The 20,271-nt window shown below is 39.5% G+C and overlaps 1 protein-coding gene across 5 annotated transcripts in view; it reads left to right on the forward strand.

The window, feature by feature from the left end:
• FYCO1 (FYVE and coiled-coil domain autophagy adaptor 1) overlaps positions 1-20,271 on the forward strand; it is a 45,397-nt gene that overhangs the window by 8,924 nt on the left and 16,202 nt on the right. For 4 of the 5 annotated variants that reach the window (XM_064704805.1, XM_064704807.1, XM_064704808.1 and 1 more), the window contains exons 2-14: positions 286-462; positions 2,401-2,507; positions 3,624-3,749; positions 6,958-7,064; positions 7,918-8,061; positions 8,790-8,883; positions 9,305-11,935; positions 12,741-12,833; positions 13,857-13,975; positions 14,866-15,033; positions 15,467-15,616; positions 17,048-17,253; positions 17,597-17,741. In XM_064704805.1, coding sequence (XP_064560875.1) covers positions 408-462; positions 2,401-2,507; positions 3,624-3,749; positions 6,958-7,064; positions 7,918-8,061; positions 8,790-8,883; positions 9,305-11,935; positions 12,741-12,833; positions 13,857-13,975; positions 14,866-15,033; positions 15,467-15,616; positions 17,048-17,253; positions 17,597-17,741 — 4,145 coding nt within the window. In that variant the 5' untranslated portion in view covers positions 286-407. The remainder of the gene's footprint in view (positions 1-285; positions 463-2,400; positions 2,508-3,623; positions 3,750-6,957; positions 7,065-7,917; positions 8,062-8,789; positions 8,884-9,304; positions 11,936-12,740; positions 12,834-13,856; positions 13,976-14,865; positions 15,034-15,466; positions 15,617-17,047; positions 17,254-17,596; positions 17,742-20,271) is intronic. The other variant, XM_064704809.1, reaches the window with a different exon arrangement.

Here is a 20,271-nt window from a genome sequence, read left to right on the forward strand (position 1 = left end):
GATTGAGTGAAATGCCAGCCAGAGCTGAGCTGTACTACCAAATGTGTTGTAACTCCAGCCTGAGAAAATTGCTCTCTGAGGTTTGCTTGGTTGTTTTGAAAGATATAACTGAAGAAATAACTGAAATGGAAAGTGAAAACTAGAAGAAAACATTAAGGAGATTCCTGACAAAGGGTGGGCTTTGGAATTCATTACTCAACAGGATCTAAAATGTCAAAGCATTTCTTTTCTACTCGTTTGAGCTGATAAAGACTTCCATTTTATTTTTGACTTTTACAATTGCAGGTGTCACTGAGAAAAATAATCATCAACAACCCAATGGTCTTCAAGGATATGAACTCTGCAGTTTTTATCTAGATGGATGAAAAGGTTACCGGCCCAGGAGGGGAGTTCCTTTTGTTCCCAAGATGGCAGCCACGAGTGGCGAAAGCCAGCTGCAGCGGATTATCAGAGACTTGCAAGGTACACGGAGAGCCATGCTGACAGATACCTTCTGGAGGCTGGGCTGCATCCAGCCTGGGTTTGGATAACAGAGAGGAGGAGTTGTGTTTTCTATTGTGTAACTTTTTCCTGTAGCATTGTAGCAACATAATTCAAAGTGTGCAGTGTGACTGATTTTTTTCTTTTTTTTGTGAGAGAAATCCTGTACCTTCTGCAGGATCCTGAGTTCTTAAATTCTGTAAATTTAAACATGTAAGAGAAAAAATAAGTTTTGCACTTTAAAGAAAGGGGTGTGTGAGGTGTGCATTGTGAATTAGTACTTCATCAGCATGCATAAAGCTGTGCTGCTACAAGACTTCATGTGAAGTAAAGAGAAAGGGCCTAAAACTCAGCCTTCCTTATTGGGAAGCTGGTGTGGAGTTGATGCTAATATGGGAAGGGAAAAAACCAGGATGTAGTATTCACATTCTCTGAACAGAGAGACACATAATTTTCTCTCCCAGGATTTTTCCTGGGGAAGGCAGTGAGAAACTTAGAGAAGAAGAGAAAACAATTCTCATCTTACTACTCTTGTTTTGCAAATGCAAAATGTGTTACAGAGATTGTTTACCTAAAGTGATTTGCTAATTAGACACCAGTGAAAGTTTTTTTGATTCTTTGGCCAATTGGGTCAAAGCTATGTCTTGACTGTCTCCAGACAGTCACAAGTTTTTTTTTAGTATCTTCGTAATATAGTATTTCTTTAGTATGTAATTTAGTATAGTATTAGTGTTATATAATATAACTTAATAAAACATTGTTCCACTTTCTAAAATCATGGAGTCAGAGCACATTGTTCCCCAAACAGAGTCACCCTATATCGATTACATTGGTACCAGGAGGCCAAACCTAGCTGGGAAAGAAGACCCAGAGGAAGGGTGCTGGAGAATTACACCTGCTGTTCTTGCTGCAGTGGAACCTGTCCTCCACTAGAAGTAGCCAACTTTATTTAAACAGCTCTGCTGAAGGCAGAATTGTTATCGGATTCATAACAGTTTTTCTGCTTTCTTTCTGTCCTAATCAGCTGCCTCTCCCAAGATTCTGATATTTTTCCTTTTAATTTTTATTAAATAAAAGGTATATGCACCAAAGCTGAAAATCTACACCTTCCTGTAACATAAAAAAGGAGATCTATGTAACTACTAACAAGAAGAAATTTTAATTTGCAAAGAGTTATTGAGTGGGACTGGGACCTAAAGCTCACTCATTCACCTGAAATAAATATAAGACCAAGGGGAAAGCAAGCTCAAAATCAGTAATTTCTGATGTTGAGAAGTACATGCTTTTGGGACTAGAGTGTCCAGGGGGACAATAAAGTGTATTTTGACTTGAGATTTCTTTACCCACTACAGGTGTACATTTCAGAAAAGTGGAGTTGCTGTATGCTTATTTTTTTTGTAAATTATTTTTTCATTTGTGTTTCTAACCAGCACAAGCTGAACCTTCCTGAATAAAGCATGGAGAAGATAAATGTGCTGACTGAATGACTGTTCTCGTGTTACTGATCCCCTTTAGCAGATTACATGCTTTGTCCTTTCTAATCAGAATTCTGTTTGTCCTGTGGCAATACCTTAATGTGCACATGAGACAGCAAAAAGTTATTTCTCTTCCCTCTGCTGAGGTAGCAATTTAGCAATTGTCTGTTAGCAGGTTTTGCTAAGTGTCAGAAGTGCTAGGTATGTTTAAAGAAGAAATAATCTATACAACTGATTGAAACACTTTGAACTCCTGTTTTCTTATGAGTAGTCTCAAATTGCAAGCTTATCAGTCATTTCTTCATATTGTCATTAAGACATTTCAGCTAAAAGAAAATGAGTCCACATGCAGAGTGTCTGGGAAGAAGACATTTATTTAGTTGTTTATGGATTCAGTGCCATATGTTCTCTGCATTAGTTAACTATTTTGCTGTTTGTTTTAAAGATGCAGTGACTGAATTAAGTAAAGAATTTAAAGAAGGAGGCGAACCGATCACAGACGACAGTGTCAACTTGCAAAAATTCTCCTACAAGCTTGAGTACCTCTTACAGGTAAAAAGTGATTTGTGTTGTTTGTAATCCACCAGCAAAACTTGGCCTTATTTTCTCTTGCTGACTCTTCACCCTGTGGATTTTAACTCAAATAACCATAAATATCCAGTTGAGTCTCTCTTTTTATTGTATTTTGGTGTGTGTAATAAGAGGACTGAAATATGTGCTGCCTATTATACTTATTTCAAGTGAAAATTAATGTAATCAAAAGGCAGTGCTGGAAGTTTTACTTGAGAAATGTAAGGCATTTCTTTATTGATATGAAAGATCTGAGCTTGATTTTAAAGATATATCTTGCTAAATTATCCTGAAAATCTGTGGCAATGATATCTTGACATTTTAATGAAGAATAAATACTGGATATAAGTAATTAGTAGAATTTTCAACAATTTCATTTCGGAAAGGTTTTTTTTTTATTATATGTGGAAGACTTAAGGCAAAAGGCTGATTTTTAATCTGGAGTGCTGCTTCTTGTCTACCCTTAAGGTTTAAGTAAAAGAGGATGCTGCTGGGCAAACTGAAATTCAGTTTGCATAGTGTGGTGTCCACATATACTGTAATTATGCCACTGATTGCAACAAATGCTAATTTGCAACAAATGCTAATCTAACTTTAATCTAGGTAAGGAAGTTTTAATGGGGTTGCAGAGCAGAAACTGGAAAATCCTTTGGGATTTGAATGGTCCAGGGTTCAGTCCATACCCTTGCTGTATTGCTGCTCTGAACATGATTTATCTAGAGCAGGTTTTTCTGGTACATACACATGTGCTACTGCCATGCTTAATTGTAGGTCTCTGAGCAGCTGGTTGTTAGTGCCTTGCTCTTGAACAGCTGCTGAATCCGCTGCCAGTCTTTGTGTCAGGAGCTTTGAATGGATGTCTGTATTTTAAAGAGACCCAGAACATCATTATCTCTTACTGTCAGTTAAGTAGCTTTTGTAACTGCTGGATTGCAGTGCTACAGGGCAGTGTCTCTTTCCTTTGTGAATGCATTGGCTAAAGCTAAGAGGAATTATGAAAGCACATGCTGCTGGGAGAGGAATGGGATTCCAAGTAGCTATATATAAGTGTATTTCTATTTAAATTTTTCTCATTGTATTTTGTTTTCCTGGTTTAAGTTTGACCAGAAAGAAAAAAGCACATTGCTGGGGAACAGAAAAGACTACTGGGATTATTTCTGTGATTGTCTGGCAAAAATCAAAGGAGCTAATGATGGAATCCGCTTTGTCAAGTCTATTACAGAAGTAAGTATATCAGTTAAGCGTCAGAATACGGGGTTTATGTTTTGCCATGTTTTTTCAGAGACAAGTAGCAACAAACCAAAAACAAAAAAAAAGCTTTTAACATATAGCAAAAAAACTGTTGGGTTTTTTTTTTTAATTTTTACATGAAGTATAAAAATGCAAGGTTACTTTTTTTACTAGGGCACTATATTATGTAGGATTCCAAAGCCTGATTCCTGTTTCAAAGACCACTTACACAAGTGAATGGACCGGTTTGTCTCTGGTTGTGCCCTGTGTTTTCATAAACTTAATGTCATTTTCTCTAAAAAGAAATTAAAAACTAAGTCAAGGGTAGAGCATGCCATCTTCAGCAAAGCTTACAGCAGGATCTGGCTGTAAGTGTAAGATGAAAGGTTCACCATGTTTGACTTTTGTTAAAACTTTTTAAACTGGTCCATAGAGTTGAGGAGGACTGACTGAGAGCAGCAATTTCATCTTCTGTCTGAACTCTGTTCCTCTGTGTGAAATAGCATGATGCAATGACTAGGAATGATTGTCATTCCCTTGAGTAAGCTGTCAGGAACAGCACAAAAAGCCTTGTTCCTGTTAGATTTAGATTAGTAATAAAAGCTTTATCTTGTTAAAAACCACATTATGTCTTCAGCTTAATGCGTTGATGAAATAAAAGCTGTGAGAAGCTTTCTGTGTTGATCCTGTCTGAGTCTTTAGAATTGTTTGAAGAAGATTTTCCTAGTGGATAGAAGAGGCAGTGTTGTGGTGATTGCAGATTTCTCTGCAAAGGTGGCTGTGCTGTAGTCTTCAACAGTTTGTTGCCTGTGGTATCACCTGCATACTGCCACATGTAAAGGCTGCTCTGCTTTTTCCTTCTTCAATACCTCTGGCTCTTAAATTGTTAGCACAATGTTCGAAATTATAGTTTGGAAGCAATTTTCTACTTCAATTCATGTGCAGCCATAGAAATTAGCTTGTAGAAGGCTTCTTTAATCTTTATTGACTTGTGGTTTAGAAATACAAACTCTTAAAAAAAGAATCAGTGATCTGTTTTGGATAAGTGAACTGGCAGACTTGGGCCCAGAAATTAGGCGACACATGGCATAAATATATGTTTGTTATTCCCCTTCATTACAGGTAGAAATCAGCAGCAAATTTTGTGAACCTGGTTGGATAGAAGGACATAAAGATTTCCAAATGTCCTTTATTTGCTTACTGAACAGTACTAGTTGACTTTCAAACCTGGAAATTAACAAAAAGGAAAGAGTAATAGCAGTTGAGTTAAAGAACAGTCAGACATTCAACAGCTTCTTCTGCTCTGCTTTCAGTGCTTCTAATATTAGGGTGCACAATATGCTAGAGAGGTGGAGCAAGGAAGCAAATAAGAATATCCTGGAAAATGTTACCTGTTAATTAAGTAGAGGGCCTTATTCTTGAGAGCAGTAGGTGAGCAGTGAATTCTGGTCATTCCCCTTTCCCTTTCCAAAGGTGATTACACTGAATACACATCTTTCCAAATGTTTACAGCCATACACTACACTTTAGCTACAATGTTTGCTGGCAACATGGAAATAGTGTCAATTCCAGACACTCTGCCTCCCTGATTTCTAACAGGGCTCCAGCAGGAAGTGGCATGGTTTTGTTACCTAGTCAAATAGTCTTTGGCTACTTTTAGCTGCATAAATGTGAATATTTTCCTCTGGTTCTCGTAATGTAACTTTTTTTCTGATGTCTCCATATTGCTTATAGAGAGTATCAGAATTTAAATTGATAAACCAATGGGAGTAAGGATAGGATTAATTCTGTGGCTTCCAGGGTTTGGGGTTTTTTTGGACAGTTCTTAAGATATTCACTAAATATGCCTAGTTAGGAAAAAAACACTTGTAAGCTCCTGTGCACAGAGTAGGGATAGCATCTCCCTGAAGAAATGTTCAGATATCTTCTGGGTGAATGAGGGTGAAAACCAGGTGGTAAATTAAATTAAATTTGCTGTTTCTGGGATACTTAGTGCTTAGGGACCGTGGCATTTTGCACTTTATATTCTGTAGAATTCAAAACAAAAATCAGTAAAAAGTGTTGCTGTCTTTGCTTACATTTCATTGGGGTTCCATTTATAAGGAACATTTTTGTATGTAGTGGGTTACTGAACTAAATGAAGAGCTTGTGTTACTTCAGAGCAGAAGCCCAATAACAGCAGAAACAGGGAAGCTGAGGGTATTGCTCTCACTTCAGCACAGTGGAATACTGATCACTGGGAAAGAAAGCTTGTGTGGCCTCTGAGCCTTCTTTCACACTAACCTTTCAAGCAAAGTCTACAGTAGCCTACTAACTTGTGCCTCAGCCTCTCTATTATTTGTCTTGGCTTCTATTTTAAATCATAAATGTGTTTGCTTTGTTAGGTGAGAAATTCTTTCATCCTTTTCCATTTCTAAATTGATTACTGACTTTGATGGAAAGAAGAAACACCACTATTCAGTGTTTCACTATTTTGCTGGACAGAAAATGCTTCAGATGTAAAAACAAAGTATTGATTTTTCAAGTCAATAGCTATAAAAAGTTCAGTACTGAGCTTTGTTATCCCCTTATGTTGATTTAACAGCTGTTTTCATAAAAGATCCATTAATTTTGGTCCTGCAGCTGTTCTTGATCTGAAAAAATAATTAGATTTTAATCAACTTAGCAGCTAAATAAGAAAGGCTTTTTGCATTTGTATGGGGTTACTGTGTCCATGGGGATGTGTATTTGTATATGTGTACATCTTTGTTCTATGACTTAATCTTTCCTAAAGCTCTTCCAGCTGTGGCCATACACATCTTCAGTAACTTAAGCTGTCACTTCCATCTTGGCTGGGCACATTGAGATTTGCCTTTTATTTTGAAGTGTTCTTAGCATAGTCTGTGGTCAGGTACTCAATATATTAGATGATTCATTGATCCTGTGGTGCCTTTTATATTATTATAAAGTGAACAACAGCCAGCTGTAGAAACAAATCCATTATTCTGAAAAGATTCCACCCAATGACAGACTTAGGAAAAGGTGTTTGTTTCTCAATGGCAGTTCTTACTTGGCTTCCAGTACAACTTTTTCCTTTACAACTTTTTGCTTTAAGTGGCTTATTGTGAGTATTTTTGTGCTGCTTTGTAGGCTGTTCTGGCCATGTCTCTACATGATCACAAATGATATTTAATTTTTTTTTCTTGTGGTTTCTCCCTTCAAGCTACGAACCTCTCTTGGAAAAGGAAGAGCATTTATTCGTTATTCCCTGGTTCACCAAAGGCTAGCAGACACCTTGCAGCAATGTTTTATGAACACCAAAGTGACCAGGTGAATAGCAAAGCACTTTTTAACTAATGGGTGTTTGCTCAGTGTGATCAAGCAACATCACCTTACTGAAAGAAATTGAAACACTTCCAGTTGTTTGGCTTAGAGAGCTGGTAATAGGATATGAAGGATCATAGACCTTTTGGCCTGGGTCACTGGTTCATGCCTATCTTGGGCTTGTAAAGATTGAAAGTTATTACAGCTTAATATATGTGGAGTGGGTTGTGCTGATGCTTCTGTACGTCAGTTTCAAAGGTCATGTATTTGTAAGTATTGAAGATCCTGGGTTTGATGGACTATTCATCATGAGAGAGGAATAATTTTGATGTGTTGCACAAAGCCCACGAAGCATTTACATCTATCTGTGGATGGTCACACAAAGGACCCAACTTGCCCTTGGCCAGGAAATTCCAAAAATAGTTTGTGTTTGGTTGGAGGGGTGCTGCTAGGGCTTTAAGAAAAAGCCAGCTATTTTCACGATGTATTTATCTCTGGATGCTGCTTTCTGTTCCTCATTTTTGATGTATTAAATGTATGCTTTAGTTACTGTGTGATTATCCAGTGTATTGCAAATATTTTTTATTTTCAGTGATTTGCCCAAGCGCTTGAGGAAAAAACATTTTGTGCAGGGATTCCTTTAAAGATGTGGAATTAATTAAATTTGTTTCATTTCATTGACATTGAAGGGATAGAATATTGTTTGGTGGGTCTAATTGTTTTCATTTGTGTTTAAAATACTGTATTATAGTTTTTCTGTTGTGGAGTGAATAATGATGTAGGGAGTTTTATGTAAGAGAAACTACTGCTTCCCTTTTGCCTATGAATGAGTATTACTTCTCTTTTGTTTGTTTTCAAGTGACTGGTACTATGCAAGAAGTCCATTTCTGAATTCCAAAATGAGTTCTGACATTGTGGGTCAACTCTATGAGCTCACTGATGTTCAATTTGACTTGGCATCAAGAGGCTATGATTTAGATGCTGCTTGGCCAGCATTTGCCAGGTAAGATGGAGCCACATTGTGATTTTGTATTTACAAGGCCATAAAACACCTGCTTGCTAAAGAATCTGTAAAAGCTCCTGCTTTTGTGGGTAGGAGCACTTGTGTTTGAGCAGGTATATGCTTTTTCCATGACCAAATTGTCCTGTTTGTCCTTCAGTATAGTGAGAACCAGGGATCAGAGATGGTGCTCTGTAATATGGCACTTCAGTAGCTGCAGTTTTGGCCCAAATCCCAAGCTATTCTCATCTATACACGCACAAGAAGAAATCTTCTTAGCTTCCTCTGTTTCAAGAGCTGAGACATGTAGTGACTGCACAGCTAAGCCGTGTGCTTCACTTGCAGCCACGGTGATCCCACCTACAAGTGGGGGATAACAAAACTCCCAGGTCTGGTCCAGAGCCATTTGTATCGATGGGGGTTTCCGAGGGCCCTTTGCTGCCATCCTCTGGTTGAGCCGCCCCCACACAGCGATGCAATTCCTTAGAGCAAGGCTGCATTGGTTCTTGTGGATGAGGGAAGTGACAGCTGCCAGCCCCATCACCTTTTATAGATGCCTCGGATATCTCTATCTTATTTTTCATCAACTTCAGTTGTTGCTGGCCGAGACTGCAGGTGCAGTTATATCCTTTTTTATGTTGTAGTTACCATTAGATCTATCTTACATATACAAGTAGAAAGATACATATATGTGTGCTTAGACTTACGTTAGATATTATTTCTCTAAACAGGAGGACTCTGTCCTCACTTGGATCTTCAGCATATTTATGGAAGCCCCCAAGTCGCAGTTCCAGCATGAGCAGTTTAGTGAGCAATTATTTGCAGGTAAGCAAATTGCAAATAAATGTTTATATGTCATGGTAGGTCCTTTGTTGACATAGTTTCAGAAAATTTTTATGATGGTTATGAGTCTTATAATCTAAACAGCAAAAAGCATTTTAATTAAAAGTAAAGGGAAGCATTTTAATTAAAAGTAAAGGGAATTGTCAGCTGCTTCAACTTAACATGCAAATCTTGTAAAAGAAAGAAATATGTTCATAAGACTACCTGCAGACAGGCATATTTTCATTTATCTTTTGAGAAAACAAGCCCCATTTCCTACAAGTTGATATCTTGTAGTGCTATAAAGGCAACACATAATGTCACTGTACATTAAGAACCTGAACTTGCTTTCATTTGAACACACCATTTGAATGAATGTTTAATGCTGCTTAAACTTTCTCATTTTCCCCTTCTGTTCATTTAGGCACAAGAGTTTCCTTCCAGCCCTGATGTGAATAACTCACTAAATGTTGAACACCTTGAGGGCTACGAAGAGATGCGTTTAGAACTTGACCAGGCTGAGCTGAGGCAGAGGGAACTTCAAGATCGTATTCACCAGCTAGAAATGGAAAACCAGGAGCTCCAGGCAGCTGTCAGCCTTCAAAAGGAACAAGTACAGGTAGAAAAGGAGAAGAGCAATAACTACAGTGAGGAGAACTCCCGGCTGACAAAGATGATCACAGAGTTACAGAAGCAGTGTGAGGTCTCACACTCCACTCAGAGCACTGTGCATGACCTGCAGAAGTGCCTACAGTCACTGGAACTGAGTGCAGCGGAGCAGCTGAAGGAACACTCAACAAAGGTGGAGCAGCTGTTGACCAGCAAGGAAGATTGTGCCTCAAAATTGCAGGTTTCAAATCAGGAGCTGGAGACCTCTAGGGCTTTGATTGCTGTGAAGGATCTTTGCATTGATGAGCTCAAAGCCAAGCTGAGTTCCACAGAACAGAAGAACCTCAACCTCCTTGCAAAAGTTGATGCTGCCTTGGACGAAAAGGGACAGCAAGCCACAGCCCACTATGACTCTGCCCTACAAATACGCGCACTGTTAGAGAAGCTTCAGGAGATGGAAAAGGAAAAGGCAGATATGCAAAGACTTAATGCTGAACATGCATCTCAGCTGAAAGCAGCAAGGGAGGAGCTGCTGCTGAAAGAACAGGCACAGAAGGAACTCGAATCCAGATACAGTAGCCTCACTGCTAACTCCAAAGAAGAGAGTGAAAAGCTGACTGGGAGCCTGGAGACCATGGCAAAGGAAAAGGATGCACTTCAGGAGACCCTGACTCTGAAAGGAAAGGAGATGGCTGAGCTTCAGACCCAGGTAATGGGGTCGCTGGCTCAGGTGGGTTCACTGGAAAAAAATCTTGAGGAAGCCAGGAAGGAAAAAGAAAAACTTGAGGAGGAGTATGGTAGGAGAGAAGGAGCACTGAAGCAGGAAGTCCAGTCACAAGCAGAGCAACTTGAACTACAGGAGGGTCGCTTAACAAAGGTGAGTCAGACTGTGTGTAGCCTTCAGGAGCAAAACCAGAAACTCATGTCTGAGAAGGAGCATCTCAGGCAGAAAGTCAAGGAGCTGGAGGAGCAGATGGAGCAGCAAAACTCTGCAGTGAGTGAACTGGATGAGGAGAGCAGGAAACTGAAAGCAGAGAATGAAAATTTGCAGCAGTCTAAGAAGAAGATGGAAGAGAAGCTGAAAAATCTGGAAGCTTCTAAAGCTTCCCTAGAAGCCGATGTAGCCAAGTTGAGAGCCTCTGAGAAACAACTTCAGAGTGAGATAGATGATGCTCTGGTGTCTGTTGATGAAAAAGAGAAGAAGCTCCGGAGTGAGAACAAACAGCTGGATGAAGACTTGCAGAATGCCAGGAGGCAAAGCCAAATTCTAGAGGAGAGGCTGGAGGCTCTGCACTCAGAATATGAAGAACTAAAGCAAAGAGAAGAGACCTCCAAGGAGTCTTATGCTTCACTTGAAGCACAGCTGAAGAGTGCCAAACAGCATAGTTTACAAATGGAAAAAAGCTTGGACACCTTGAAGGAAAGAGAAGAGTGTCTCCAGTTGCAGCTCACACAGAAGGAAGTAGAACTGCAGGGCATGGAGAGCCAATGTCAGCAGCTAAGAGCAGAAGCTGAAAGACACAAGAAGAAAGCAGAGACTCTTGAGACAGAAAAGCTCAGTGTTGAAAAGACATGCCTTCATCAGACAAAACTTATAGAATCTCTCACATCAGAAAAGGAATCAGTGGAAAAACAGCAACTACAGCAGGCAGCGTCCCTGGAGAAGGAAGCAAAAGAGTTGGCCTTCAGACTGACCATGAGTGAAGAGCAGCTGGAGGTCAACAGAGGTGAAGTGTCCAGGCTGCAGGCAGAAGTCCTGGATCTGCGAGTCAAGCTTCAGCAGGCCACTGATGAGAAAGAGAGGATGAGAGGTGAGCTGGCAGTCACTGAGACTGTCTTGAGCGAGCAGAAGACGCTTGTCCAGCAGCTGAAGGAGCAGAGTGAGTCTCTCAACAGAAATCATGTGCAAGAACTGGTGGAATGTAAAGAAAGGGAAGAAAAGCTGAAAAAAGAGCAGGAGAGAACAGCCCATCAAAAAGCTGAGCTGGAAAGTAATTTGATGAACCTAAAGGAAGAGCTGTCTAAGGTTAAGCGGTATTTGGAAAATGCTAGAGTGGAAAATGAAGAAAATAAAGATCTCCTCCACAGGACCAACACTGATATGGCTGAACTTGGCATTCAGATTTGTGCCTTGACCTCTGAAAAAGTGGATGCAGAAGAGCAGTTGGCCCAGGCCACGGAAAGGTTCAAAGAACTGGAAGAACAGGCAGCAGAGCAACAGGAGAAGCTGAAGCTTGACGTCTCTAATCTCAGAGAGGAGAACAAGAGCCTGCAAGAGAAATTAGAGGAGGCTCAAATGTGTGCCGCAGCTGTCCCAAGTCTGCAGTTGCAGCTGGAGACAATAAAGAAACAGGCACAGAGTTTCCAAGAGACCAGCCAAGAAGAGCTGTCTGCAATAAAATTTCAAATGAGCACAGAGATTCTAAATTATCAGACAAAATTCAAGGTAAATTAATGTAATTATTATAGCTGAGGGAGCTGCTTTGCCATCTGCTACAGCAATTACTGCATGAAATCCTGAGGTTTGTGTGGGTCAGGCTCTGAGACTAACTGCAACCTGCCTTAGCCTGGGAATCTGAAAATATCTCTGTGCTCATGACCTAAGCCTATCTAAAGCAAAAGGGTGATGATTTCTTACAGTGGTGGTGAAGGTGGCATCTTCTGTCCCTCTGGTCACAGCTGTGGTTGTTTCCTTTTTTGGTAGGAACATTTCAAGATCTGTTCCTCACACCTATAACGCTACTTCTTCTAAGAACTGATTTTGATGAAAGGAAACTTAGACACTGAGACCAGTTGCTTTTGTGTTTAATTCCCTCATGTATTTTTGCTTTCAGCTGCTCAAGGTAGCAGCTGGGAAGATCAAGTGTTGCTTCCAAAACAGCATGAGTCAGCCCTGTGTATATGAAACCACACACCTAAAGGCTGAAGATTTCATTGTGTTTGCTTTGCCATTCTAAATTGTCTAAGACTGGTGGTTGATCAGAGGCTTATGCCACTGCATGGGTTTGACCTTCTTTTTGTTGAGATTTGCAACAGCCAATGCAAAGTAACAGTAAAACACAGTCAATGTGCCACAACAAAGTGAGTTTGCTTGATTCTGAGAGTGTCTTTTAGCTGTCTTTCATGAGCCAGTGGCGCTGCATTTATCCCATGCATGGCAGTAAAGCACTCATAATTCACAGCTGGGAATTTTGTAGGTGAAGGGGTGGCCGCTGGAGGATTATTAACTACTGCCTCAATCTCTCTGCCAGGCTGTCAGTGAGGAGTGTGGGAAAGTAAGAGAGCAACTTGAGGAGCAAAAGCGACAACAGCATGCAGCGGAGGAAGAGATTACAGAGCTACAAGTAGGTGCTTGATCTGAATTAAAACCAGAGGTGTTTGTGTCAGCAGGCATTAGTGTTACAGCTGGGAAGGTGAGCAGCATTTCTGATGACTGGCTGTGAGTCTGAGAACGGCCCTGTATAAATACAGGTGCTGCAAACAAAATACTGGGCAGCTGACAGCCACTGAAGCAGAGATTATGAAAAGCATGATATCACTTAGGATTTGTCCTGCCTTGAAAGCTGGTCAGGTTTTATGTAAGACCTGGCTGTGTGTTCTCTTCCTAAGTGGGGGTGTGGGTTTGAGATGTGTTTTTCTTCGGCCCTGCATTCCCATACAGCCACATGTGTAGATCCATCTATTTGCAGGCTGCAAAAGGCGCTGAATTAGAAAATTAATGTAGCTGAGAAATGACCCAAAATGACCCAGCCAGAAAAAAAACAGAATTTTTGCAATAAGTTTATCAAGTGGTTGGGTTAGAAGGGTCATACTGAGTTGTAAGGAATCCAGAAAGAAGAAATTTAAGATTACTGGATGTGGCCTTGCCTGCTAGGAGAAATACATACCTTTAGATGCAATTAGCTATGTGCCCTGAGGACTCCAAATTGGGCAGACTTCTCTGGGGAGTCTAGCTGTGAAAGAAGTTGGGTTGTTTTCGATTGTCCTTCATATTCAATATGGCCTTTAATAAACAACATTTTCCTCCTATTTAATTTTTTTCTTTTGAAGCTTTTAGGTGGTGAAAAAGCTTTCAGGGTGTATTTTTGAGAGATTTTTCTTAATAAGGAGACAAAACTTCAACTGACATAGACTAACAAGAATTACAGGCTTAACACTGTGTCACTTTAGTGTATATCCCTTATTCAGTGTGACAGAAGTAATCAGTCACTAGTACACAACTAATTACTGCCTGCTTATACAATAATATCTTAATTGGTCATTTGGCTGTAACTGATTCTTTTAAAACATTGTTAGCTATCTTGGTAATTGTCCTATGTAAAATGTTGTTTTTGTATGTAAGGAAATACTGTAATTCATTTTACTAGGCTGCAAACACGAGTTTGTGTAGAAAGTTGGATGAAGCTAGAGAGCAACTGTCAGAATCAGAATCTGCTCGGCTGCAGAAGGAAGAGGAAGTGACTTCTCTTAGAGAACTCTTGGAAAGGTGAGAGTTTGGATTCTTTACAGAAGCTATTCATTTGTAGGCCAAGCAAGAGGACAATAATCAAAACATGTTGAAAATCACCATGGTTTATGAAGTACCATATGTCACAGGGTTTATATAGAACAAAGAGCTCATGGGCACTGGCAGGGAATATCAGATTGACACTACACATAAGAAACATGCAAATTATACAGCACACGTGATGCACGGCTTAGTTTTTACTGTATTGTTAATTTAGCTGATATAAATTAATGAGAGACATTTTTATAACCTCTTTTTATCTTACAGGTTAAGCACAAAATTAATGCTGGAGTTCTTTGAAAGAAATGCAAAATTTGTACTTTTGGACAGTTTCTTTTGTCTCTCCTCTTTGCGAAGTTTCAGGGAATCAGTAAGAATTATCTGAATGGGACCACATCCTGTCTTTGTCAGGTTTCTTATCGGCTTTAATAATCTAACTCAGGATGTGTTTTCAAAGTCTGTAATGTGGGCCTATGTGGTGTGGATAATCTGGCAGTCAGAAATAGATCTTCATGGGTGTGTGGGCTCACACAGAGTCTAACAGGTTAACCAAAGCCTATGTATTTTTATACATTTGTGCTGATATCATATGTATTATCTCTAGTTGATGCCATCAGAAGCTTTACTATAAGCAGGGCATCCAAGAAATTGCTGGTTGCTGGCTGTGTTCACTAGATAATGGATCTATGTGCATTTTCAGTGATGCAGAAAACTGGGGGGATTCTGCCTAGCTCTAAAAAATATGCACACTGAGAAAAATTTCACTGAAACTACCAATTTATCAGGGTGGAAGAGCCCTTCCTTCCACAGGGAAGACTTGAATTTACATGAGCTAAAAATGATTAATAATTGCCTTTGTATTTGATCAGGATCCAAAAAGAAGCTGATGAAGCAAAAGAGAAGATCCTGGATTACACTGAGAAGCTCAGCAAGGTGGCAGCAGATAAAGATAGTAGTGACCAGAAGTTATTTGCTGAGCTGGATGACCTGACAAGAACAAAGCAGTTCCTTGAAGAACGTTTGATAGAGCTTATCAGGTTGGCATCAAAATGAACAGCAAGCAGAAATGAAAATCCTTGCTTAGGATGTTCAGGGATTCTGCTTAGGTCATCCAGGCTTATATTCCCAAATTGAATATACAAGTGAAGGCCAAAATCATTAGCAGTTGAAATTTTGCATTTCCATTATATAGTCAAAAAATGTAACACTCAGTAATATCTCCTTAATTTCCTATCTGTTTTGAAATAATATGTAGTTCTCTGCATGGAAAGTGCTCTTCTTCCTATCTTTGCAGAAGCTTCAGTAGGTTTTTTGATCTATCTTTATGTCTGAAAGCTTCTCAGAATTTTAGGAGCAAAGGAATTTTTACTGTGAAGCTTTCACCAGCATTCCAGTTGAGGTTGGTTAGCAATAAACCAACCCTGTGACAACTTCTATGTGTTTTTCTTTCTTTTAACTGTGTCACTGCAGAGATAAGGATGCTTTGTGGCAAAAGTCTGATGCTCTGGAGTTCCAGCAGAAGCTTAGTGCAGAGCAGAAGTGGCAGGGGGACACAGAAGTCAATCACTGTCTGGACTGCCAGAGAGAGTTCTCGTGGATGGTGCGCCGACACCACTGCAGGTCAGTTGTTGAACTGTGTTGTGCTGTTCCAAAGTAAAACTCAGTACGGTTGTCTGTGTGGAGGAAATATTTCTTGATATTCACAGTTCAGTGATCAAAATTGTTGATACATGACATTGTAGAGGCTGAAAGAACACATGTGTTTGTGAGGGGATAAGACATTATTGGAAAGATCCCTTGACATGTATTAAGACAAAGATCTGGATGCAGCTCTGACTTGGGGAGTCTGTTAGTTTCTCATTTCTGGAAACAAAGATAATCAAACACTGTATAATGTGTTTCTTTGAAGGACTGTGCCCTGCTCTGTTCTTCTCTACACAATATTCACTAGGATGGCTTTGCTACTGTGATGGAAGTATTCCAGAGCATGTTTCAACATGCTGTACAATTACAAATTTGTTTACTTACACTAGGTTTGTTCAGAGCTAATCCACTATTGCAAAGTAGTCTTTTTTTTTTTTTATAAGTGGATATTAAATTATTTCCCCTACAGTTAGTGTTAGTTATCCAATCTAGATTTATTAAAAAGTATTTAAATAGATACATTTCAGGGTCCTAGTGATATGTTTGGTTTGGTTCTTTACTGTTCCTTAGCCTCATGACCTGATTAGTCATGTAAGGAAAGAAGGAAGCACTAGAACTGTGTCTATTTCATGTGAATGTAAACAACATTCCATAGGAATTAGTGAATGGTGAAGTCATTTTGAGTAACAGCTTCCAAATTACTCATTTCTGCAAAGGTCTCTGAAAGCTGCTTGTGTCTTCACCCAGTAATGATTTAAATGATTAAGAAAAACAAAACCATTAAAATTTCCTGAGTAGCAGTCATCCCTGTTGGGTGCTTTAATTCATAAAAATCTCAACATTAAAAAGTAGTTGACAAGTTTAATACTGCGAAACGTCAAACTGGAGAGGGCAGGAAGAATGAATGTATACATATGTGTCCAATAATGGATTTTTTTCCTTTCTGAAGGGAAGAGGGTCATTATGAAGCAGAGACATACAGATGTGTTTTTAAAGTCCTTATAATCAAATCAAGTTTTGTTCTACCTGTCTGTGAGATTTGACCTGTGTAGTATTAAGTTAATTTTCTTCTTACATACTTAATATAAATATAATTTGTTTGCATTGTATATTTGTGAACATTTGATTGTTTTATATTTTTATATTTACTTTTTGTATTTTTAGTTTTTTCTGTTTTACCTGTTTATTAAGGTAGCAAAGTGTGAATGTGAATTTCTATCCTGTGCTTGTCAAGAAGACTTGCTTCACTTCAGGAAGGAGTATGGTCTGTTATGAGTTCTGCCAATGGGTGTAGCTTTCATGCTTTTGCAGAAAAGACCATTATGAGAGAGCCCCAACCTCTGTCATGGAGATATGTTCTGGCTGTGTGTGGTATTTTTCTAACACCTGGTTTTGAATAATTTCTAGAATGTGTGGCCGCATTTTCTGCTACTACTGCTGCAACAACTACATGGTAACAAAGCTTGGTGGAAAAAAGGAGCGTTGCTGCAGAGCTTGCTTTAATAAGCCTAGAGTCATTGTGGACAGTACAGATGACTCTGGATCCAGTGCCAACCAGGAAGGATCACCAGCTTCATTGGAATCGCCTGTGTCACCATCTGAGAGAGCATTTGGTTAGTTTATTGTTTGCATGCTGTGGAGAAATAAGTGCTGTTCTTTGACAGTCTACAGGAAACCACATGGTCACCTCCTGCTCCAATGACCTGCAGGAGGTCATGGAGAGTTTTCAGGGTGGGACTGACCCTGTCTTTGAATTTAATTGATATTGAGAGAAACATTAATGTATGAAATGAGTGTCAGTCAGACCAAGATTTTCCATTAATTCTAATAGTTATCTAATGCTTCTGTAAATGAAGAGGAATGGCCCAGGCTTGCCCCTTAAGGGTTTTGCTCGTTTGTTTTCCAGACAACCAGCTAAGAGTGTTCATGTTTCTTCTCATGTTTTTTTCGACACAGTTGCAAGTGAAGCCTCTAAACCACCAGATGATGCAGCTTTTGATATAATCACTGATGAGGAGCTGTGCCAAGTACAGGAATCAGACTCTCTCCACAATGAAAGTCAGATAGAAAGAGACTCTCTGGATCAAAGTGTGACAGATCTGTGAGTAAACACTGCTTCTCAAAGAGGGGACTCTTTGGGATTTGTTTAGAATGTTCTTCTTTTTCACCCATTCAGTGAGAGTAGTCAACCCACTTAGTGTAAAGTGAAGATCTCTGCTCCCAAGCCATGTGTTCAGTAGAGCAACACAAGATCATTTTGGTCTATTTGCACAGCCAGCATTCAGTCTAGTAAATCTAAACCACTCCATGCTCTCTCTCCACCTGCTTCACCACAACACAGGGGAGTAGTCCCAGCTCTGTGCTGTCATCAGGCCAGCTGTCACCATTAGAGTCTGCATTCAGGCTCTCTGTGTCTGTAGACTTCCTTACTACCTTAGAGTTGACGGCTTACAGAAAAGAACAATTGTGTAGCTACATCTGGCACAAGTTTGTTCTTTTCTTTTTGAAGAAAATGGGAGTGAGTGCAGATTTCAGTAATTTTTTAATATATAATTCAACCTAAATACCAATGAAAAGGATTTAAGGCCATCTGAATGTCCAAATACTTGGTTTGCAAATGACAATGTAGTATTATAGTTTAATTTGTATCTTTATTTATTTATTATGTCTAATTTGTACAGTTTAGGCAAAATATTGTTTTACTATGGTTCAGATATTTTCAAATGTTTTACAAAAATTCTGTTCTTTAAAATATAATGTCTTTTGAGAAGAAAAAAAACAAAAAGAGAAATTTCACCTAAATTGTGTACTTGCTTTGCTTCTAAGCAGAAAAATAGACAGGATAAATATAAATGCTGAAGTGAAAATAGTCACAGAGTAAATAGTCTGCTGCTGAGAAAGCAGACCTAGACTCTTTTACACCCATCAGACACATTTCCGGTATAAACCACAATGACTTGCAGTTTGGGTTGAAGACAAACAGTTCAGACTTGTTTATTTGGTAAAAAGACTTTTCAAAATTCTACATATTTGTTTCTTGGTAACTACTTTAAATGTGTTCTTCCTACTTTGTAGACAGTTAACACTGACAGTGTATTCCTGCTTATCATGTGCTGGAATGAACTGAGCTTCACAGTGCTCTTGTGAATTTAGTGTTTTGCAAAAGGACAGCTTTTGGTGGGGAATTTTTGTTTGTTTTGTGAAGAAAAAAGTGAAGTGTACTGCTTCTTTTAATTCATGCTATCTGCAGGAGGTATGTTACAGGTGAGTTAGCTCTGGAGAAAACAACCAGGAAAAGAGAAATAAGTGTGGGTCACCATTTGTTTTAATTTGAGATTGGTCTGAATTCATCTTGTCTGACAAAGTATTCAGGCAGGAAGGAAGGATTGTCACTAACAAGAGGCTACTATTCTTGAAGAGCACCCATGGAACAACTTACTTGCACTATGTAAACTTTTAGAGGTTGTCCAGCTTCCCTTGTTGTCAGATTATAAGCAGGAGAGCCAGGAAATAGTGCTTTATCCTCTGTTGCTTTTTGTTAGCAGTTTCATGAGCAGGTGGGTGAGTCCTGCTGTGGCTGTACTTTGAACCTGAGGCATTCTTTGCAGAGAACACAAATGACACCTGCCCTTTCCCATGACACCTGTAATGTTTGGAAGGCTCAGGCTCACTAGGCTGAGCAGTGGAGAGGAGAATGGCCTTCTTGCATTGCAGATGACTTGTTGATTGTGGGTTTGTGTTATGGGAGAGATCTAGAAACTGATACATGAGTCAGATGATGGTGTGGTGCTGGTGGTGCATGTTAAAGAAAAACAGCAGGGCACAGTGCTGACTGTGACAGCACACAGGTCTTCTCACTTGTTTCTGTGGTGAGGAGTACAGGTGTACCCAGAGCTTGAGTGTCACTTAGCACAGGAAGGAGCAGGAAGTGCAGCATGAGATACTTGGGTTGTTTGTGAGTAAATGTGCCAGAGCCACTGTATTGTCTGCTGACCCTCTGTCCTGTCTTTGACAGCAGCCCTTGAGATATGCACTGAAAATTTTCCACTGTGTTTTCTCCCACAGTTCAAGGGCCTGCAGTTTAGTGACTTTCTGAGCTACTGGTTTGATTGCTGCAGAATTGTTGGCTGTACTGGGCTGACCACCTTGAACTTCATGTAGACTTATCATCTTTATTTTTTTCTCTTTCTAAAGAATCCAGCTAAATGTGACCTGATTTCTAGGTGGAAACTTCACATAGTCTCCACTGGCATTCCAATAATGTTCTCTTTGCATTAAATTGAATATTTGGAGTAGAATTTGCTTAGATATAGTGTCTGGGGAACACACAAAGGATCCAAGATTGTTGTTGCTAGATGCAGGTCTGAGGAAGGCATACAAATAAGTCAGTTTTCAGGCTAAACTTCTTTATTGAGATCTGCTGAAAATAATCCAAGCTATTTTGGTTTTGCCAGAGATTTGAACCAGTTGGTGGAGCTTTAAAAATGAAGGAGATGAGCAGCCAGGAGAGGGAAGAGAAGGGAGGCTTTCTGTCCAAGTAGAAGATCTGCAATTGACATGCTCTGTTGACAAAGTTTCTTAGGATCTCTCTCTGGCTGACAGCAGAGATTCTCACACTGACCATACCTAGA

Source organism: Zonotrichia leucophrys, chromosome 2 (assembly GCF_028769735.1).
Source record: "Zonotrichia leucophrys gambelii isolate GWCS_2022_RI chromosome 2, RI_Zleu_2.0, whole genome shotgun sequence".
Lineage (NCBI taxonomy): Eukaryota > Metazoa > Chordata > Aves > Passeriformes > Passerellidae > Zonotrichia > Zonotrichia leucophrys.